Here is a 24231-nt window from a genome sequence, read left to right as displayed (position 1 = left end):
CAAATGCAGTGGCAAACGTTCATTAAAATTTCACTCAACACAGTGGTGCATCCAAATTAAAGCTGTACATTGCAGGAAGGGGAAATCACAGCGCTGAGCCATAACTACAAATATTACTATGCTGTTGGTGCCATCCCTGGTGATGCCACATGCACAGGATGGCGTGCGCAATGCACAGCTCAACCTGTGGCAAAGTAGAGAAGTTGTACTTTTCTGCAGATGATTTGTATTGGAGGTGTACTGTTCGAGTTCAAATTTCTAGTATAGACAACAGCAGAAGGATCAAATACATTGGATTTCTGCCGATCAAAGCAACAGACACAAATCATTGTTTTTGTTGATAATCAACGGATTCCTCCTTGCACCTGATTCCACTAAGCGTTACTTTTTGACGCAAATTCAAACCAGGCTACCTTAGTAGAAAGTGTTTTGCACCAGAACCTGCAGGTGTTTGATCTGATGAGCTCCCAGGAACAATGGCCTCTTGATGCAAAGATAATTTGGTGCTGTGCAAAGAGGGCCTCTCCACAGTACATCAACTTTTGTGCCGGAAAGCAAATCACTGTGGCCGATTTCCAACGCTTGTAATCGCTTTGTACTGAGCTAGTACAGGCACAACACATTAGTACATCTTGGCTGGTATTTTTACTGTAGACCATAGAGTCCTGGCAGTGTGTCATGCTTGGCAAACCGTCTGTTCGAACATTTCTTGGTGTAGCTTCAAAGCTCTTAGAGACTGATAAAAAAAGTCTGCATTTCAGGCTCAGAATTGTGCAGCTTGTTGCAGCATATGCATCTAGAATGCCCAGCCTCTATATGTTGCCATTTGTATTCTGGGTTTGATCAACATTTTTTGTTTTTACGCTATGGTTCTCCACTGCTAAGTAGGTAAATGTCTTTTCGAGTTTGAGTATAGAAGTGGCCATATCTCTGGATGGAAGTTAATGTCATCCGCTACCTACGGAGGTAGTGTTTGAGACCGGTATGAAATAATATTGATTATTTAAATGAAACATAAGTGGAAACTGAACGGATTTTCATTGATGGGTGCATGAATTACTTGCCTGATGCAGAGTTAATAACTATGTGCATAAAAAATGGTTAAGGTAACCGAATAAATAATTTGAAAAACATGCATTTCCTCTAGAAGTTTGACAATTGTGGGTGAGTAATTTTGCTCTGCGTGTGTTTTCTAAATGTCCTTAAACTTATTTCAATGGGCGCTGGTGGTCTTTAATTTAGTCTTTAATACTCACTCTGTCTCTCTTCGCAGTAGCTATACTGCTTTCTGCAATTTTGAGATGTAGCAAGCTTAATAACTGCACTCTAAAATCTGCTATTCAAGTAAATAAATCCTCCCAGCAAAATGTGAACATGATAACAATGAAGAGAGATCTTGACTTATTATTTCAGTCTGGCCATTTGTTTGTCAATGGTATGAGAAAGAAATGGGACAACGTGATTATTCGAACTGAGCACCACAACAAAAAGCTGCCTAAGCAAGGGAGAGGAATTGTGGGCCTCTATCCAAAATTGTGAAACCAGGGAGTTCATGCAAATCTGCTTTTCGAATACCTCTGCTAAGTTGTGGTGCACTGATATCCCCTTAGTAGGTCTATAATGTTGCACCTTCTTAAGTAAATCATCCGCTCTTGTAAATAATATTTGTAAGAAATAATACTAGCAAATTGCTTGATGAAGATTGACAATGGAGTAAGGGTGGGGACAGGAAGACCTTGTATTGGTTCTGGTGAGATTTCCATCAAATATCTTGACAATTATTGCTCTGTTTTGTGAAGAATTGTGCTTAGAAATAAAAGGCCTTTTAAGACCATGAAGGGGTCCTACCTTCCATAGATTTCTTAATACACAATATTATTTTTCATAGTAGAATAACTAATATGAGGTCTCTAGCAGCGGTTGTGCGCAAATCTCAATTATTTGGACTGTATCATGTACAATATTTAATGACATTAATTAATATGAAAGGGGTTGGAATTCTATTGCAAATATAGAGTCTTTTAAAAAGCAGTGTTATACCTTCATCTGTTTAACCCCAGCTTAGGAGGAAGAATAGCACAATCACAGATGATATGAGCATGATCAGAACTCAAAATAGAGTCAATCTATGAATTTAAATAATCACTATTGAGGTTTTTGCTAGAGGAAATGTGATATATTCTGGACTGGAGTTGTGGCCTAATTGTGCCTTCTTAACATATTGGCTGAAACTGATCTTTATAGAATGGATAAGCTCTGGTACACCTTGGGACTGATAGTGACCAAACGGAAAAGCCCATATGTTGAGCTCCGAACTGAGCCCAATTTTGAGAGACTGGAAAAAGGATCTGGGTGGTCCATGTTGGATGACAGGGCGATATATGCAGGTAAAGGCTGCTCAAAAATGGAATAAAATATGGGGGCAAACGGAATGTGCACAGTGGTAACATTTGTGAAGCCTTGGATGTCACTGCTGATGAGACCTTGCATTAGTGGTATAACAGACTCAATCGTAGTACTAAGATCTGCTACTGAAGTGGTTCATTGTTGTAATGTGACTGCCGTACACCGGCTCTGCCAGGGTCCGAGGCTGTTGTTATTCCATCGTATCAGCAATATAAAAGGCACAGGGCCATATTTATACTTTTAGACGCACAACTGCGCCAACGCAGTTGTGCGTCAAAAAATCTAACGCCGGCTAACGCCATTCTGAAGCGCCATGCGGGCGCCGTATTTATTCAATGACGTTAGCCGGCGTTAGCCGGCGGAGCTGCCTGGTGTGCGTCAAAAAAAATGACGTACACCAGGCAGCGCCGGCGTAGGGGAATATGGAGCTTGGGCGCCAAAAAATGGGGCAAGTCAGGCTGAGGCTAAATTTTCGCCTCAACCCGATTTGCGCCATTTTTTTTGACTCCCAACCCCCATCGAAATGACTCCTGTCTTAGCAAAGACAGGAGTCATGCCCCCTTGCCCAATGGCCATGCCCAGGGGGCTTCTGTCCCCTGGGCATGGCCATTGGGCATAGTGGCATGTAGGGGGGCACAAATCAGGCCCCCCTATGCCACAAAAAAAAAAAAAAATTACTTACCTGAACTTACCTTATGTTCCCTGGGATGGGTCCCTCCATCCTTAGGCGTCCTCCTGGGGTGGGCAAGGGTGACAGGGGGGGTCCCTGGGGGCATGAGAGGGCACCTCTGGGCTCCTTCCGAGCCCACAGGTCCCTTAACGCCTGCCCTGACCACGCGCTAAAAAACGACGCAAAAGCGGCTGGACGTCATTTTTTTTGACCCGCCCACTCCCGGGCGTCATTTTTGCCCGGGAGTGTAAATACGGCACACATGCCTCGGAGTCAATTTTTTCGACGGGAACGCCTACCTTGCATATCATTAACGCAAAGTAGGTGTCCACGCTAAAAAATGACGCAAACTCCATGGACTTTGGCACTAGACGCGTCTAACGCCAGAGTATAAATATGGAGTTCGTTTTGCGTCGAATTTGCATAAAAAAACCGACGCTAATCCGGCACAAACGGAGTATAAATATGGCCCACAATGTTTAACAGCACTGCAGATCTTTTTTCGTTATTTTTTAAAAACAAAACATAAAAATATTCTGGTGTCGGAGTGTAATTATGCTAAAAATGTTTAAGTCATATTTCAAAGCATGATGAATATTCTGGCCCAAGGGTGGATTTAAAAACTTGTAGTTCAGCTTGCACAATCAGAGTTTTCTTTGCGAAATGTACTAAGTAAGTGTTTTGTATTTAAGTCTGAATTGCGAATGAATCCATTATTTCTTTAAGGACCCAGTAATTGTCGGATTGGCTGTCAGGTTGGTAAGTTATATTTAGGTGCATGCTTCGGCTATTGACTAGATGGATTAGCTCTCACGAAAACAGCATATGTCCCTTTAATCAACGATTTTCTGATCATCTATCTCGTGTTTTGCAGACCAAAACACATTTGGTCTAATTCAAAAAGGCATTTGTAGTCACTAATATATTTTTCGTGTTTAAAATGGCATCATTTATGCCTGCCAAGGATTCACAGAAAGGTTCCTGACAGGAGTAAATCGTTTTTATACCCTGTAATTCTCAGCTACGAGTGTTTAGAATTATACAGTAGTAAATGGCATTCAAGAGGTGAGGAGTGGCCAGAACAAGACATGGAATACCTTGCAAGTTTGTGAACACCTATTCTTATACAAACCTCAACTGTGGAAGATGTTTGTAAATAGAACCCATACTTTTTTCTGTCATTGGATCTGTCGTATATACACTCTTAAGCCACTTGGGCGGTGGAAGTTAAATTATTTTAACAAATGAGAAACTATCGATGTGTTTTCATCTTTATGGAAATTCTACTGTTGGTCCTTTATTATAAAGCCAAAACAGAAGAAATGCAAATTAAAAACTATGGAAAACTCATCTGGACACCTTGCCCATTTTTTCCTAACTCATCACTCCAATTTTAGCCGAATATTCTCTTTGCAAAGTTCTCAATAGTGAGATCTAAGAAATCACAGAATGGGTTGTTTTATACCGTAAGGGTTCACTTGCAATTCTACAGCATTTGATGAAGTCAAGAAAGATGTACTGCTATGGAAAATAAATGCTCAGTTGAGTCAGTGTTCATGATGTCACTGAGACTTTAAGCATCCTTTTAAGTTCCAGCATTGCTTCTAATTCAGATACTGGCAGCTTGGCCTATAGTATAGTTACTGTAAGTGCTAAGTTGGTTACCGTAGCAACATACAAGGTGTCCTGTTTCGGTAAACAGCATCAACTAGAATTCTTTTGAGGGACTGAATGAGCATATTTTTCTCCAGACATTCTCTTTGCTGTCTTGTGCTGGTGCTGTGTTTGAAAATTCACTGCTGGGTACGGTTTTGTAGTGATGAGAAGGGGTATTTTAAACCATCTGCTCTCCTTCCTGTCAACATTGCCTCTTTTTTGTTGTCGCCTTGGATACCATATTAGATTCTCTTTGCACATTACAATGTAGTTGGCTCTTGTCCATTTAGCCATGCATTCAGATCCAAATCACTCCACAGCCTGTTTGCTAACCTCTCAATTCAGAGTATTTTACATTGCTTTGCTCATTATAGTATATTAGCTTTCCATCAGTACTAGCACATTTTGCCGTAGCTCTCTGGGAACATTGCAGTAAATCATATTTGCAATCATATGGAAGAGCATTAACTCCCATGTCCTAAGGGAACTGCAAAGCCTCACATTCCTCTTGAGCCAAATGCTGTTAACTGGGACATTAATGCACATTGCTGTCTGTTAAAAAAGATGCTTCGATTTGATGGCCACTACCGCCCATGTCTTTACCGAGCTGATCATCACAGTGCACTTCCATCCACTTAGGTATCGTTCAGCATCACAAAATATGCCAGTGAGCTTAGCAGAAGATCTGTCGAGTTCAGCAAAATGTACATTTATGGACAAAAAGTGAATACTCAAATTCTTACATAAGAGTTAAAAGTAAATGTAAAAAAAATAAACCAGTAGGAAAGAAGCTGAATTGTAGTCTCATCTTGCAAAATGCTAAATGATTCAGTCAACAAATGAATCAAAAGACAACACCTTTGATCTGAGTAAATGTTGATAAATGTATTTTAAATGTACAATAGCACAAGGAGAGTGATCCATGAGCACCAGCCTCCCCCACGATTAATTTATAACTACTTTGGAAATCAATAATTATATTTTTCATTAAGATTTGTTTTGTCATTGTTTAAAAAAAACGTTATTGTTTGGGATAATAATCCCTGGAACTGGCGGAAACTACTTTGTGTGTTGGTGTGCTCATTGTGAAAATAAAGCATATGTAACTCATAGTGAATCAGCCAATGGCAGAAGTGGGCTGACACAGAGCCCCTTGATGCATACCTGAGTTGGTTGGAGAAAAATGTGAATGACAGAACCACAGACTAGTGTATGAAGTGTGGTTAAAACCATTTTAAATAACTATGACAGAAACATACTTTTAGTAAAATTGAAAGGTCTTGGCTAACACAGTCCTACAAAAGCAAATTGTGCCACCATTGGCTGCCATCCTCTTGCCTTTGAGAAAGAAAGAAAGAAAGAAAGAAAGAAAGAAAGAAAGAAAGAAAGAAAGAAAGAAAGAAAGAAAGAAAGAAAGAAAAAGTAGGCACTAAACAAGGAGAGAAAGAAGTAAACATTTGAAAAAAGAAAGGAAAGAAAGACCAGGAAAAACAAAGGAAAGAACGACAGTAAGAAATAAGGAAATAAAGGAGGAAATAAAGCAAGAAAGAAAGATGAAAAGGAAGGCAAGAAAGAAAGATATAAAATTAGAAGAAGGAAAGCAAGCAAGAAAGAAAGCAATAAAGGAGGAAAGAAACAAAGAAAGAACAAGATATATAGAAAAAAGAAATAAAGAAAAAAAGCAGTTAAAAAGAGTTACAGCAGCTGTAAATTAAACATGATGAAAGCAAATTTCTGTTGTGGAAAAAGTTTACTTTAGAAGCACTTGTGAAATTGATTCCAGAATCAATTCTGAAGAATTGTCAGCTTATGAATTCACATTTATAATATTCAAGATTTCAGTTTGTGTACTGCATGCATACTAAAAATATAAATAGTTAAAGCAGAACAGCTTCAAATGAACAAACTGTTCTGTTGCTAAATACCAGCAGTCAGATAAACAAAGAATATTTGATAAGGAATTTACAACAGCATTGGCAGGAGACATGAACTAATTATGCATGGAAAGTAGTCTATGCTCTCAATGGTAGAATGGTTGTGCTTTCAGCTCAGACTCTAAATACAAAGGAAACACTAAAGAAACTATAATGTTAAAAGAAAAAAAAACACTACCACTGAAGGGAACTACCTTCTGTGTGGATGTGCTCATTGTGTAGGAGCAAAATGCAGTCACTCAAAGTGAAGTCAGCTAGTGGCTGAAATATGCTGACCCATTTCCCCATGCTGTTTGTTGTAGTGGGAGGAAGCAAAATGTAAATGATACACTGACAAACAATGGATGAAGAGAGGTGGTCGAATGCCATTTAAGTAAGTATGGTCTGCACATTATAAGGTCTTGCCTAACACCAGACCTAACAAAGTTATAATATCCCACAGGAATCATAACAAGATATGTTACACATAGAGAAATGTTAAGTTTCATGTGGTGGCTCAATCAGATGGAATCTTGCATTGTGTAAAATGTTTCTTTTTTTAATTTCTGGTTTACTTTGTGGTTTGCATGCCTTGTGTTGTGAAATGCATACAATATGCCTTGTAGTAGTAGCCCTTCTTAAATGGTCTGCAACCATACAGTGTCTTGGGGATGTAATATGCCTCTCTAACCTGCAGAAAAATAATACACCAACCGAACCAAAAGGGTAAAACATGACAAAAGTCTGTACGTGACATGGTATACACTTAATAGTTAACAATGATGATACATAATGAATCTTTCAAACTTTTGAAAGGTTCTAGATTTGGCCATAGTGGACCATGTATTCATCCCTAAATGCATGGTTTTATAATTCTAACTGGTGGTGGTGCGAAATTGTAGTTTACTTGACAGTTTGCTAGTACTACCACAAACATTGATTTTCAGACTATCATAGTCACTGATCCTCCATTATAAATTAGATTTTTAAATAATGACTCTAATAATCACTCCCCCCAAAATCCTCAATCAACCTTGTGGTTCCTACATAAAGTGTGTGTTAAGATAGGTGTTTTCCGTACTGGGGGACATGATCACAGTTATGAAAAGAAACATTTGTACAGTCATCTACAGTTTGGAAAGTGTTTTAAAATATTAAAATCAACGTATTTGACAAGTTGCAGTATAGTACAGTATATCATAATATTTTGTATGTCAGCATTGAAGACAAGATTGAAACTTTGAAGGGGGTTCCTCATGTTATATTAGTGTTCAAAACTCCTTAAGACCTAATTACAGTTAGCCTAGAGGAAGGTGAAATATTTTTTGCACCCAATATATTCTTACACTACACAGACCAAAATTGATCATGTGTGGATAAGTAGCACCAGTTGTGGGTATAGCTCAATGCATGGGGCATGAGAGTTATTAGCATGTTATTATAAGCATTTACAAAAAGCAATAACATGAAATGTTCTATATGATCATAAAGTATTGAGGGCCATATTTGTACTTTTTGACGCAAAACTGCGCTAACGCAGTTTTGTGTCAAAAAAATTAGCGCCGGCTAACGCCATTCTGAAGCACCATGCGGGCGCCGTATTTATTCAATGACGTTAGCCGGCGTTAGCCGCCGGAGCTGCCTGGTGTGCGTGAAAAAAAACGACGTACACCAGGCAGCGCCGGCGTAGGGGGATATGGAGCTTGGGCGCCAAAAAATGGGGCAAGTCAGGCTGAGGCAAATTTTTCGCCTCAACCCGATTTGCGCCATTTTTTTCGACTCCCAACCCCCATAGAAATGACTCCTGTCTTAGCAAAGACAGGAGTCATGCCCCCTTGCCCAATGGCCATGCCCAGGGGACTTCTGTCCCCTGGGCATGGTCATTGGGCATAGTGGCATGTAGGGGGGCACAAATCAGACCCCCCTATGCCACAAAACAATAAAAAAAAAACACTTACCTGAACTTACCTTAATGTCCCTGGGATGGGTCCCTCCAGCCTTGGGTGTCCTCCTGGGGTGGGCAAGGGTGGCAGGGGGTGTCCCTGGGGGCTTGGAAGGGCACCTCTGGGCTCCTTCCGAGCCAACAGGTCCCTTAACCCCTGCCCTGACCAGGCGCTAAAAAACGGCGCAAAAGCGGCCGTACGTCATTTTTTTTGACCCGCCCACTCCCGGGCGTGAATTTTGCCCGGGAGTGTAAATACGGCGCACATGCCTCGGAGTAAATTTTTTAGACGGAAACGCCTACCTTGCATATCATTAACGCAAAGTAGGTGTCCACGCTAAAAAATGACGCAAACTCCATGGACTTTGGCGCTAGACACGTCTAACGCCAAAGTATAAATATGGAGTTAGTTTTGCGTCGGAATTGCGTCAAAAAAACCGACGCAATTCCGGCGCAAACAGAGTATAAATATGCCCCTTAGTATTTACTTTTACGTCAAATAAAGAAAGTATGTCTCACTTGACTAGTCTTTATGCTTCTCAAAAACATAAAATAATGCATAGAGCATGTTGGGCATTTATCCTTAGGCACAATGTAGTCATTTGGAGCCCACCAGCATCATTAAAGATTCCTACATGGGAATAGCAAATGACAATTGTGCAGTCAATGAACAAAGGACAATAAACAATGGAGTCGATTTGTTCCACCTCTGTATAACAGAGTGGATCATTCTGTCTCTGTTTTTGTCCTCAAAAGGTGTTATGATTTAACACAGAAGTCAATTTTAAATTACAAGCTTAGATGTCCAGTTCTCCACACAATTAAACAATACAGTGCCAGATAACATTTCTTAATAATGCTGTTAAGGGGAAATATGAGAAAAATCTATTTTCTTGTTAATGTATTACTCCAGACATATACAATGACAGCACTTTCTAATAGATACCGACATGATCCTGTTTTCATCTAAATAAAGTCTAGAGTGGGGTCTCCAAAGACTAGCTCTGTAGGTATTGGTAGCTGCCAAGCACCCTCAAAGTAGCTCTCTGAAGATAATTTTGTGCATGTTAATGAAGGCAGCACTGCTCACCTCAAGACCCTTAGAGTGACGGCTAGCCAAACCAATGACTGAGCCTAATGATAGCACTCAGACACACTGTGTCTGCCTACAGAATCTGCAACATGGCCATCTGTCAATCTAGCTAAGTCATAAGGAGAATGCCCATGTTGTCTGCCCTGCTCTATCAGTCACATCATGTGTACAATGGATCTTTAAATAGGAGTGCCAGCAGATGCCTAAGTGGTCACCAGTGCTCACCCATAAAAGTATGGGACTGCAGGAACCAGAGTGGAAATGTCTATGACTGCCACAGGAGCTGAGGACAGCAGGTTATGGATTCAGAGCTGAAACAATTAAAAGCCTTATCTGCATTAATCTGTATGTAAGCATGTGTGAACATTTATTTATGAGTCTTTGTCTCTCCTTAATAAACTGTGTAGCTCTCCGGAAGTTATACCTTGTGTCAAGTGCCACCAAAGGTATATGCTACACCTTTCAAAAGGTGCTTACCTCTGGCACAATTGCATCAGTGTATAGCATAATAACACCATTGGAATGGTAATGGTCATCCTTGACAACTTTGGGTGTTCTTGGTGCAGATGTGGCATACTGGCAGCTATCATTAGCTGACTTTTACCTATCTTGATATAATACTGGCCCTTCCTCCTATAATAATAGCAACACAGACATATGTTGGGCATCCTGACTGTAATTGTGTCCAGCATTGGCTCAGTGGTGGTCTTTATATAATGGTGGGCATTATTGACATAGCACAGGTATCCTTGGTGTTATGGCGAGCATCAGTGGCCTATGACTGCAAAGCTTGGGCATTTGAAGTTGAATCTGTCCACATGATGCATTTGTGATGAAGATGACAAGTTAGTGTTAGGGGACTGTGTATTTCCCAACGAACTAAATATGATCATTTAAAGGCAAAATAAGTTTTTCTTCTTTTTTCTTTCGGAGAAGATTTATCTTCTACAAAATTGAGTTTATTTGCCCAAAATGGGATGCAGTATTTGATAGAAAAATGTGAATGTTCCGAAACTGATATGCTCATTAAGACAAAAGGCTGCAATTCCAAAATAAATTTTATGTTCATAGTGAAATGGTAATTCATGCTAAGGTGTGGAGACCTATTGCTTTGGGTATGCACTTTGTGCCATAAGGCACTTTATCCTATAGTGATTACATCATTCGTTGGTTGTAGGTATTTAATAATAAGCTTTTTAATGGCATTTGTGCTGGTAACCTAGCCTGAAATGCCTGGGCAATCATTACTGATAAACTTGTTTAGGATGGTCATAGTGTATGTTAGCATATTTTCATAAATATCATGTTTGTCTTTCTCTTTTAGGGTCTGTATTCTCCTCTGTGAATGCAGTGCCAATCAAAAGTGAATACATTTGATTAAGTCAAGTGCACATTCTATTTCATATAATTCTGTTTCCTGCAAATATGATAATCAAGTTTACATGAATATCTTAATGGTATTAGATAATTGCTAATGATTGTTTTTATGTTTATTATTGTTATGAAATGACAGAGTTTCTAGAAGATTCATAACTAGATGTTATATTTTGAGAAACAGCTGAAAGTGCATTACAGCATAACTTGTTGAATGCTTCTTCTGCAGATTTTCAATAAAGCCCTGAATAATCTCTGAAAACTAGGCATAGACAACTAAGAGTCACAAAAAAAACATGGCAGGCAACAGTAGTACAGACACAGTTGTGAACCTGCCTTAACTGAAGCTGGGAGACGGACAGACTTTGCTAACTGCCTGGCTGACAGTGGTTCTGACAATGCCAATACAAGCACACACAGGTGTCTTTATGAGCTGAAAATAGAATTTATTGTTCTGGAATCAGGTATGTGGGTGTCAACCATCACTGAAACTCAGAATAGGCTTGCATTGCTAATGTGCTTATGTTCTAGAACTAGTATAATGCTTAGAAGTAGTAAATGGTGGTGTTATGGCAATATAATTGGATTTGTTCTGCTGTTCACATTGCTTATAAACTTCCTTGCTACCTTCATGTTTCTCTTCAATGTGGTAACAGCTCATATTATGTGCTTTGGAATATTGTTTTAAAAAAAATATATTTTAAAATGAACATTCCTTTTCTAGTGATTCTTGAGTGGGTTATTTATGTATTAAAAAGGATCTGTGTTCCACTAAATGTATCTGTCATGTCACATTGAGTCAAACACTACATAAAGCACATCTTGCTCAGTGGGATGTGCATGGGTTACAATCCAACTGCTTTTCTGATTGGTTTGGAACACTGACTGAGTTCTTAGTGCCGTGGTGGCAGAAACCTGAAACCCGTGACTCTCTAATATTGTAGGGAATGTAGATTCATGAGCTCACTGTTTTACAGTGATACAAGTTGTTATTAGAACATTGGAACGTTGGCAGCTCCATTGAAAACAGTGGAGTGCTGCAGGCTTTTACTGGCCGGTAAAAGCCCGCAGCGCCAACATTCCAATGTTCGCTTTGTTCACAGCAACAGCTGTGAACAAAGCCTCACGGAGCCCGAGGGGATTTTAATTCCCTCGGGCTCCTGAGGAATTTGTTTTATTTAATAGAACATTCTGCCCTGGTGGCAGAATGTTCTAATAGCCTTAGAACCCACCGTAGCGGGCTCTACCTGCTATTAAAGGCCCTCTCCCTTGTTAAAGCCCCTCGCCTTCGGCTCGGGCCTTTAAAGCGGGAGCGGGCCTTTAATAGCCAGTAGAGCCCGCTACTGCGGGTTCTAAGGCTATATTAGAACATTGGAACGTTGGCAGCTCCATTGAAAACAATGGAGTGCTGCCGGCTTTTACTGGCCGGTAAAAGCCCTTGAGGAATTTGTTTTATTTAATAGAACATTCTGCCCTGAGTGGCAGAATGTTCTAATAGCCTTAGAACCTGCCGTAGCTCACTGTTTTACAGTGATACTAGTTGTTATTAGAACATTGGAAAGTTTGGCAGCTCCATTGAAAACAATGGAGTGCTGCGTGCTTTTACTGGCCGGTAAAATTCCGCAGCGCCAACATTCCAATGTTCGCTTTGTTCACAGCAACAGCTGTGAACAAAGCCTCACGGAGCCTGAGGGAATTTTAATCCCCTCGGGCTCCGTGAGGAATTTGTTTTATTTATTAGAACATTCTGCCCTGAGTGGCAGAAGGTTCTAATAGCCCTAGAACCCGCCATAGCGGGCTCTACCGGCTATTAAAGGCCCACTCCCTTGTTAAAGGCCCGAGCCTAAAACACGGGAGTGGGCCTTTAATAGCCGGTAGAGCCCGCTACGGCGGGTTTTAAGGCTATAGTAGCTTTAGGAGGATTTTCCATCAGCAAAAGTAGATCTTGCATCTCACCAGGAAAGTGATTGGAGACCACTAGTACCATAAAATGGGTAGCCTAACATAGGTTATTCACAAAGAACTCACAGAGGTGCAGTGGTTTGTTCTATACAAAAGTAAGTCTTAAGTATCCTCATAGTAGCAAGAATGATTTAAGCATATCGTAGAATGGATAAGATTGATATAGAGCAATAGGTATCACTGCATTACAATACCATTTATTTTATTCTTGCATGTGCTTCTGTTAATTGGTTAATGTATGTGGATCTGATACATTTTAGTGAAAACGGAAACCTGTACCATCTTAGCAATATGTTGGAAATGGGTGTGTTCCCCATGGCTGTTCTTTGCTTTGTGCATCAGCAACTTATTTTAGCCACATATGAAGAGTATACTAATTTTTAAATCAGTGCCATTCAGGGATACAACATACATCCACACATTTGCTGGCAAAAAGTGTCTGCTCTCTTTCTCGTGGCACATATGAACTATTTTGTTTCTGATAATCCTTATGGTTTTATACTTGATTACCACATCAATTACAATTTTGGACAGAGAAGATTTGAATAGGATTGTCATCTTTTCTTTTCTTGTCAATTTTCTAATAGTTGAAATGCAAGTGTTTTTGACAATATTTTTAAACATTGTCCTTTATGAAGAATTGTTAAGATTGATCTCCCATTGAGATTCCTGTTCAAGTCTTCCTTGGGACTGTTGTTGAATGAGAGTGCTCTCAAATCCATCCATCCATCTGTTCATCCATCCTGAAGCTTAGTAGTGATTGCTGTTCACTCAATTCTCAGCCTAAAATAGAAAGCAGGCTTTAATAGTGTTGATAAATGTGTTTTATTTTGAACAGGTGAAATATGACCTATTGACGTTTCAACCACATGTGGGTAGTGATTTAATAGGGTGGTTACTTCCATGGTATGTGTCCTCTGTTTGAGTGGAGCCAGTCTACCTATTCTACCTGTGCTCAGCCTTTCCACTTGTTCTTTCACTGGTTTCCTCTTCGATATATGCCCTCAAATGATTATGTGTAGACATTAAAGTCAAATTCCAGTATATAATTTAGGAAGGAGGCGTTGTGTTTTACTGAATATAAAACTCACTCTACTGGCAGAAGGTCTACCTTTGTCAATGCACATTTTTACTGGGAGCATTTGGCCTATTAAGAGTTTCTCTAGAAGGATTGTTTATTTTTATGCTAAAAGCACACATTTTGTACACCCAAACTGATGTTAGGTGTGCTGTATTAGTACAGACTCACATGTTGTGTCTTGCATGCTATTTTTTGGGTATTCCAAAAAAGGCATATACTAAAGAAACATGAAACACAGTATTTTGATTATTCTACTGTAAATATCAGTGTATAGATGCCTGGATATTGAGTTAGTCCCTGGGTTCTACAACGCAGAACTCAATAGTGTCAGAACAAAAAATCACATTAATTGAATTCTTGATAATATGGACTGGATGCAACACATCTTCATAGGAATTTCCCTATTTGTTCAACATGAAGAGCGAAATTCTCTCCAGGAACAGAGGCACTTCGAAATAATATGCAGCAAAAAGGCCAAAACAGACTGAAAATCTGGTTGAAGTGAAAAGTTACACACAAGTCCCTGAGTGATCATCAGTGGCTAAGATTAACAGAAGCATTCCTTCCATCAGTCTGTTATTTATTGCAATAGTCAGCCTAAGTGCAATTGGTATGCCTGACATGGATCCCGTGCTTGCTGTACTACAGGATTCAAGCTATACCTTACTGATGAGCCATAATCAGTCAAAATAACAATGTGTTCTCTTTGGAGCATACCTGGCCTCGCAGTTTTGGCTGGACTGTTCCTATTAGAGCTGGACTGAGATCGATTTGTATATATCAGATCTCTGCCTACAGTTGCATATTGTACAGAACCATTGACTTGGAATCCATCACTGAGTGCTCATCAGTAGCTGAGATTAATTCAGTTATTCAATTAATTACTTTCTTCTTTTTGTTTTTTTTGCAAATTGAACTTAGGTTTGTCACTTTACACTTGTGAATAGAACATTTGGACCATTATTTAGAGTATGATACAGCTGGACATCTGCCTTACATAGAGTGCCCATGGCATTAATGCACCATTAAAACAATGTATAGGACATCTGCTACTTTTTGATGGGCATCTTGCATCCTCCCAGCTCTAAGGCATTTTGCTTTGACATGGTGCCCTTAATGGTTGACCCAAAAGTTGAGAGCATGTGCTGAACACATATGGAACACTTTGACGCTGATTTATTATTTGGCGGATGTATTGTACTCCATCAGGTCTGTGTAGTAAATTACTCTGAGCCCTAATGTAGTACCCTTCTGCAACACTTGGGAACGTGTAGCAGCCTGACAGATATTTCTACTGTTCATGAGAATGGATATCATGGAGGTTCTTGTGAATGTACTGGAACTTTGCTGTACTGCTTTGTCAAAAATGGTGGAAGATATGGTAACGAATCGGAATTTTTTTATTTTCAAAAACAAAACCCCAAAGTGGATTTTTATTTTCATAAATAAAAAAGAAATGCTGCCCTCGTCATGGAAGTCATCTCTTATGGCAAGGGGGGCTTTTTTAGTTTGATACTGCCCCTCACCACCAGGGTTTTCCTGGCACTGATGAGCTCCAAAAAAACAGCTAAATTAGGCAGGTGGAAATATAGCCATTTCTCTCACGAACATTACTCTGTTGGGCCATCAGAGACGTTTGGCACGGCAGAGAAGCAGCAGTCTCCAACCATTGCCAAACTATAGACCGCCCACATATAAATAACAAATACAAATACAAATGACAATGCACATCAAATGAACTCAGGAGTTTAATTGACTACATTTCAACTACACATCAAATTCATGGCAGTAAGTTGTAGTGACAACTCATCTACTTAGAAATTCTCCTTGTTGTTCAATCTCTGGAGAACATTCCTCTGGGAACTTTGAGGTTATGTACTGCATACATTGTGTTACTTTGTGGATGGTCTCAGCTCTGTTGAAAAAAAAACAGTGTTTGAAACTCCCCCAGTAAAGAAACCGATCTTAAAAGTTAAAATGTAGTTGCCCTGAACAAGGTCAGACAACCAGTGACAAATGCAGAGTGAGTACTATTTGCAGTTAATAAGAAAGTGGAGCTTTCTTCAGTTGATATTGCGCCGGATACTACCATAAGCCCTTTTACTTACTAGAAAAGAAAAAAGTCAATTTCAAACTGACATCTGAAGAGTCATTTTGAATGATAAAATGAAGGGTAAAATTGTAATTGAATTAAAGTGCAATGATGCTGTCTAAGGTAGGATTTACGTTTTATCATTGAACACTATTTTTTTTATCCCAACTAATGTTTATAGAGAAGTATGTTTATTGTGACCACAACTAATCAGCATCACTGTCCTTCAGATGTGGGTTACCCATACTAGTCCATGCTCACTTTCTGATCTCTCAAAGACATGTGAACCTGGGGCCGTATTACAGAAAGTGCACCAGGAGCAAAAACAGGTGTTTGCTCCCACGTCTTTACACAATGGGTTACTCACATATTATGTGGTCTCTCCTATGTTATGGATTTTGCCGGCATCATGTCTTATGCTAGTGCAACCAAAAAAGCGTGTTCCCTTTTTTGAATGGGAATATAACCAGATACAAATGAGATAAGTTTAACTTTGCATCCTATTTCAGTTGCACGAACAGAGGCATAGAACCTATCATTTTTTTAACATTGCTGCGCCAAAAGAGCTAAAGCTGTCTCTAAACCACATCTAAAAAACAATAGCCTTCTTGCTTATATGTGCTGATTTGTATTCACATATAAACGTATGCCTGGTTGTCTTTCACTGAGAAAATACTTGATTATCTGTTTATAATTTCTGTTATTGAGCCAAAGCCAAACATCGCGATTTTCTAATTAAACACCACAGAAAGATCCATGTTTTTGACTCTATGTACCATCTAGTGAAAAGAACATCGAATAATGTGCCCAAATGTTTTACGTCTTCGTTGCATGCATTCTTAGCGAAATGTATGTGTTTTAGATTTTTGACAAAAATACTCTTAGCAAAAGTGAGCGCAAAATAGAAGGGAGTACAGTTTGCATTGACACCCAAAATGTCGGCAGAGTAAAAACAAGAGCAATTATTTTTACAATAAATCATGGGTCTCAGTTTGGCTCTGATAATGGACATGCCACAATATTGCTTCAGTAAGTAAAACACACTTTGGCATGAAAAAAAACTGAAATTGGTAGCAAGCGTCAGAAAAGTGGGTGAAACTTTTAAAATGAGGCGCATGTGACAGTGGGTTTTGGTTCTGGCTCCAGGCAACAAGAGTTCTAAACCTATCTTCTCTACCTTACCAAACCATCGGCTCCTAGTCAAATGACTCTCTTTCCCTGGTCCTCCCTTCCAATGTTTGTCAGAACTGGTGCTTTGAAAACAGGCTAAATTGTGTTACTACGCATTGTACAAAAAAACTGGAAAATATCCTCATTCTTAGTGGAATTGGAAGTTATTTGCATTTTCATTTCGGAAGTGGTGGTAATCATTACCTTCAGTTTGAAATAGGAAATACTGGCCTAGGAACCCAAAGCAGCACTGGCAATTTTGTTAGACCAGCTCCTTGGTCGTGGGTGGTGGATGGGGGATTTGGAGGGGTGGAGTGGACAAGGAACTGCTGCTTTTGTTCTTTTGTTACTGGGTGCCGATAGTGCAGCCAGGAGTGGCTTGCGGGGCTTTGTTGGGGCAGAGCGGTGCAGCGCGGGGAGTGCGGGGGCACGGAAATCAATAAAAAATATATTTTAAAAAATCATTTAACTGCTTCTCTGATGAAGCTGCCTCCCGCTCCTCTGCTGCACTGAAACCACAGGCTCCCAGCCTGCCCTGCAGCCAATCCTGATGCTTCTCAAAGAGTGCTCCCAGGCAGGCTGGAAGCCTGCGCCTGCTCTCACAAGCCTGGCAACTGTGTTGCTGGGCTGCAGAAAGCCTACTGCGCATGTATGTTTGGCCGGTCCGAGACGGCCGGCCAAACATACATTTCCAAGGAGGAGTGCTCTGTGCACTCCCCTCATTGCGCTTCACCCCTAGTACCCCACCTCTTTTACTACAAAACAATAATAAACCTAGGCCCATATTTATCCTTTTTGCTGCAAAACTGCACTAATACAGTTTTGGGGCAAAACATTTAGCGCCGGCTTGCATCATTTAACAACAACAGTCAAGCTCCGTATTTATTGAATGACGCAAGCCGGCGCTAAACTTGGGGTAAGTTTTAGAAGAAAACTCTGGCCGGGTGGGGGTGGGGGTGGCGGTAGGGAAGGAGGGGGTTTGTGCATCAGAAAAAGATGCTAGCTTGGTTAGAGGCAAAAAAATGCCTCTAACCAGACTAGGGCCATCTCCTGGTCACAACCACCAAAAACATGACTCCAGTATTAGGAAAGACAAGAGTCATGACCACCACTCCAGTGGCCAGCACAGGGGACAATGGCATGGCCATTGCACCCTGTGCCATGCAGGGTGCCCCAAGTTAGGGCCCCCAATGGCAAAAAAACAATTAAAAAATACCTGCCTGGACTTACCTGGGATGGGGTCCACCATCCTCTGTTGTCTCTCTGGTGGGAGTGGGGGTGTTCCTGGGGCTTGAGGAGGGCACCTGTGGAACCATTCCATAGTTTTGTACCATGAAAATGGGTGCACAGGTCCTCTAATGCCTGGTCTGACCCAGGCCTTAAATAATGGTGCACAGCAAGCTTAGCACCATTATTTAGCCCCTCCTCCCACCCGTGCGTCATTTTAGCACAGGGGGATAAATATGGGGCTATGGGGATAGCACTATTTTTTAAATGGGAATGCTTACCTTGCATCTCATTGATGCAAGATAGCTACACGCTTCCAAAAAATAGTGCAAACTCCTACATTTTGGCGTTAGATGTCTCTAACAGCAAAATATAAATATGGAGTTAGGTTTGCACTGACTTTGTGTAAAAAAAAAATATGCAAATTTGGCACAAGTGAAGTAGAAATATGGGCCCCAGTTTATTATTGTTTTGTAGTAAAAGTTTTGCAGCTGCTGCTGCTGGCAGGGGAGGGGCGACGCTCTTCCACCATAGCGGAGGAGTCGCGCCTGATTGCAATACTGCTCCAAAACTAGCCCCCACTGCTGGAAAACTAGCCACCACCCTCCTAGCCCACCCGGAAAAGGGCCGATGCCCGCTATGGCTGGCTCTGCTTCTCTAGTTTTCCACTAATAGGAAAGAAAACTCTTTAAACTGACAATATTTACCACGGAAATTAGGAACAGCAGTGAGCTCGTATTCAATCATGTCAGCCGCAGATCCATTTGCCCACGCTTAAATCCTAGTCAAGTTATGAATAATCCCAATATACTTAGGAAATAGCAGTTTAGTTGGGTTTGGAAGCTGAATCCTGTCAGCGAAGTTTCAACTTGCATTACTGTTATATGCATGCACATTTTTGCTGAGAGCTGTACATCTTTACCTCAGCGATATCTCGAAAACATAAAAGCCTATGATGGCTGCAGTCTCCGAGATAGTATCTTTTGCTGACAACTGTTAGTCACTGTTCTAATTAAATACATTTGCAGAAGGTGGTACTGTACCGCAGATTAGTAACTGTTCAGTTAGAATTTACAAACCCTAATATTTATTGTGGAATATGACACTCTAGTGCTTAAAGCTATCAGTGCTAATCTTGATTCGTTATTCTTTATATAGCTTAGCAACTATACTAGTCGTTCTTGCACACATTAAAATGAGAAATAATATTTGAACTGACAGACTGGTGGAAAATTCAATGCGTTTGCACTTAAGGGAAAACGGATTGGTCATTTTGCACTCCTCAGTCAGTGCAGCTGTTCAGCTCAGAAGCATTCACTGTGCCTTGGCGCTAATCGTTAAAGCCGAAAGATTTACAGTGTTCCTGAAGGTGAACTCTTCTGTTCTAAAATATAATTATCCATTTGCTTGCTCATCACGCTTATCGCCATTCTAGGTTTTCATAATTAAATAATATGCACACTTCAGAAGAGATTATTAAAATGCCTTCTTGAGTTAAAAACGGTTCGATCCTTTTTCAATTAAATACGTTATAAGTGCTTGCTTCCAAGTGAGTCCTTGTTTTTTTAGCTTAACATTATTTCCATGCGCGTGGCTTCTGTTTCCCTCATTGTGCACCTATTATTCTCCAGAACTTTTTAAAAAATGGTAGTAGAATGCATAGTTGTATTATTTATTCTGCACGTGGTGTTTAAAGAGGGTAAATAGGGTTAGAAGTTGTCTCCTGGGTTTAACACGAAGTAACAAGAATCCACTCTTTAAGGTCTTTATTTAAGATAAGCATTTCAGCGTAAGTAAGTCAGGCCTATTGCTTTTGTCGTAACTTTTTATAATAAATCTATCATGCCTAAGAGCTCTAACATCATTCTTTACAGTGAACGAATCCGGCCTCTAGACTTTATAATTGGTGTGTTGCCATAGTCAACTCAATGATTGAGCATAACGTTTCCTACAAGCTAACTGACAGGCATGCAGTCATAAAATTATAAACATGTACAAAATAGCAACCAGCAAAATCATATATATATATCTTCTTAAGAGGGGATGAAAATAATCATAAAAATGAGAATCTTTAAGAAGGTCTAACAAGAATTCTGTCACTGCAAATCTTCAACCACCAGACATTTGTCAGATGGAGTACCCAACATTAAAATATATGACCTGTCTGATAATCTGTGAAATTCCATGGAACAAAATACCTGTCTCCAGGCTTTAACACAGTATAACAATAATCACCCCTTAAGTGCCTATTGGATTTTCACTATAAATAAGCCCAGCTACTGCCTTTGTCTTAACTTGACTTTTCATTATAAACAGGGTTGATTTGTTTGTTACTATAACCAATTCACTCCCACTGTATTGATCATTACCTTTCCCCCATGGCAAATACTGTAATGCAGGCACTTTCTTAGTGGAAGCACAGAACATCTGACCAATCAAATACTACACTCAAGGTAATCACTAGGTGGGTGGAGTCTACTTCCTTCTGTCATTGGTGGCTATCAAATCTGCTTTTCTGTTGTCTTTCTGTCGCAGTGTCAAGCAAGACATAAGTCATAGTTATTATTTAGGTATGAGAACCGTGTGATGTATTCACGTTTTTAGAACAGTTTTGCTGGTATGCATGAAGTAATATCACACTTAAGGCAGGGATTTGTGAATTCTTCTTCACTTCTGTTTTTTTCTTGTCAGGATGTGTGAAACAGGTGAAGGACTATTCATCTTTCAAACACGAGATGGAGAAGCAATTTATCAGAAAGTTCATTCAGCAGCCTTAGCCATAGCAGAGCAGCATGACCGGTTAGTGCAGAGCGTCAAAAACTCTATGGTATGTTTAGTACTTCTTATTGTTACTCACATTCAATTATTGCTATGACAAAACCCGTTTTTATGTATTGCCAAGAACCACTTCTCTGCAAGTGATCTACCTATATTGATGACTTGCAGAGTTGTGATGCCAAGACTCTCAGAGTGTAACAAGTCTGCAGTGATACAATACATAATTTTTTTTGCTTTTTAATAAATATCTTAAATATATTTTGTCTTGGTGGGATGTGTCTGCATTTGCATGTGTGTCAATTAGATAACTTACCATCCACATGTTGTCTCTTAGGAGATATCAACACCTTGTTCAACAAACAAGCATTGCATGAAACCTGATACCTCCTTTCTACTCCTGAAACACTTGACTTTCTTTGACTAGTCACTGCCCTATTCACCTGCAGGCCACACTTGTGATGGTATCTTTTCTTCTATAGCACTAATCTCAGTTAAAGCAAATGACGCAATTATTTGGTGAGACCATCACATTATCAATTTCAGACTTAACTATTCCTTGACAACACCACTTGAGTTGGTACTGTCACAAATACATCCACTATACATTGCAAAATTCACTTTTCCGTGCCTCCATATAATTAAACATCCAAAAAGAAGTTCCACAAATGATTAGCAAATGCTTTCTACATAGTGGTTGCCCTCAAACTACCACTTCATCAACTTTATTGTTGGAATACTTCACCCTGGACATAAAGCTATATAAAAATGAAACCAGAAGCATTGAAGAACAATGGAAGAACATGTGAAAACACAATCACCTCTGCATCACTTCTTTATCCCAGTCCTTATGTCATGAGGGGTACCTACAATCTTAAGACATATAGGCCTACGACAACATAAAAGAAAAAAATGCAAACCCCAATCCCCTCTTAATGTTAGCTTATAAAGTACCACTTCTATCTAGAAAGCTCCTCTTTGCCTGTTCTGCTTTGGGAGGCGGTCACTCTGTTTGCTGTTTCTGAAGGGGACTTCCTGCTTACCTTGTTGGTTCCATTGAGTCTTTTGCTTGCGCTCAACTATTTTCTTGACGCTTGCTGACTTCCTGGGCCTTTGCTTAGTTTGCTGCCTAATGTATGCTGGCTTTATGTGCATCCACTCTCCCTGCTGGGCTTGTTATGACTGTGTGGTGCGTGTTCCATTTTCTGTTTTGCCTTTCACTAACCCTTTCATGGTCCTGGAACTAGGGTTGCAGTTTCTTTCCTGGATGCTGCCGAGAGCTGCTATCAATGGAAGTAGATTCCATTCCCCCAATATAATTAGGTTGTTTGTGGTCCTTTATTTGTGTGTGCTTTCTACTGGGATTTCAGTTGGGATTTAAATGTTTGCTGTGAGGAGCTGGAGTTTCCATTGCTGGAAGACTGTTATGTGCCCCTCCTCCTTTACCTGGAGGCCAGGCTGTGCATGGGCTCCCCAATATGCTGTCTGCTGGGCTTACGTCTTATGAGGTTTTACCCTATTTTATTGTCTCATCTCTTTTTTGGCTATTGTGTGCCATGATCACTTTGCTGTGCTTGTCAAGGTTTAGGTTGTATTGTTGAGGTGCTTAGCCTCACATTCTCTGGCTTCCTGCTGTCACTTTGAAATTCCATCATTGGAAGGTAATCTCTCCTCACCCCGGCTAGTGGCTAGTGCGACTCCGGGTGAGCCTTTCACCATGTGTGCTATTCTGTGATGAGCTTGAGTCTAACCTATCTGTTAAGGTGTGCTGAAGTGCCCATTGCCAAATGAGAGGTATGTGCCCTACATTTTATCTTCCGGGGGTGCTGAAAGTTTTTGGGATTCCCGTTCTGCTCGGTGCTAGACAAATGCATTATATGATATTCCTGGAACAATCTATTGCTGGCTTTTGCATGCATCAGCTTCTCTGCTCAGGTTAGTAGAGGTTCTGTGGTGTTCTTATGATGTTTGGCTTGATCTTCACCACTAAATGGCTTGGGGTCCTTGTTGGGTTTGTTCTGCATGAGAAAGATGTTGGCCTCTAGAAAGTTATGTATTCTCTCTGAAGTGAGGGTAGGGTCTGGGTTCTCCCTACATGCTCTCAGCTGGGCTTGGGGGGCTACTATGCTGAATGTAGGTTTGGCCCCCTGCATTGATGGACCAGGACACATTTTGTCTTGGGGGTGTGTACTTGTCTAGGCTCTTCCTAGGTCAATGCTCCACATGGCCCATGAAACAATCATATGACCAATCAAGAACTTGGGACGCTGACAGTGGGGCATGGTAGAAGACACTCAAGCCTGTGCTGATAATGTGGACAAGAGATGCACTTCCTCATAAATGTTCTCAGACCCACACAAGCACACTGTCAATGATGAATTTCCTAGGCTGATGTAATAATCACTGTCACAAGTCATCTTCTGAGCCGTTGCCTCTTTCCTATGCTTCCCAGGGTCTTCGGTTCATATGTGGTGCTGGCTTTAATGTTTGGCCTGGCTTTCCAGCCACCCTGATGAGTTTAGGTGAATCATAGGGATTAGACTCCTTGATTGATGAGCAGAATGACCTTGGTCTTTACACCTCATACCTGTTGCGATTGGATCTTGTAGGACGTGTGTCCTGGCTTTGTCTTACTGGGCACTGAAGGATACAAAAAGTGATGAATGGAAAAGTTGAATTTGTTTCAGCCACTGGTAATGACTCAGAATCAATGCCTGACATTACTTCTAGCATTCCATCAGTCACCTTGTAGTTGCATGTGGCCAGGTCCAAAACTAGATGCCATGGTGGGTGAAAAATGATGGCCTGGAATGCGGCCTGAATGCTTGCCATTAGCTGAGATTAATCATAGCATTTTATCTAGTACCTTA

General features: G+C 40.4%; 1 protein-coding gene across 1 annotated transcript in view; it reads left to right on the top strand.

Moving 5' to 3' along the window:
* Positions 1 to 24231, top strand: part of DOK5 (docking protein 5) — a 606295-nt gene that overhangs the window by 480589 nt on the left and 101475 nt on the right. Inside the window, exon 6 of the mRNA XM_069201974.1 lies at positions 21278 to 21413. Within this exon, the coding sequence (XP_069058075.1) occupies positions 21278 to 21413 (136 nt within the window). The remainder of the gene's footprint in view (positions 1 to 21277; positions 21414 to 24231) is intronic.

Source organism: Pleurodeles waltl, chromosome 7 (assembly GCF_031143425.1).
Source record: "Pleurodeles waltl isolate 20211129_DDA chromosome 7, aPleWal1.hap1.20221129, whole genome shotgun sequence".
Taxonomy (NCBI): Eukaryota; Metazoa; Chordata; class Amphibia; order Caudata; family Salamandridae; genus Pleurodeles; species Pleurodeles waltl.
The sequence above is the reverse complement of the archived record's forward strand: the minus strand, read 5'-3'. Positions and strand labels throughout refer to the sequence as shown.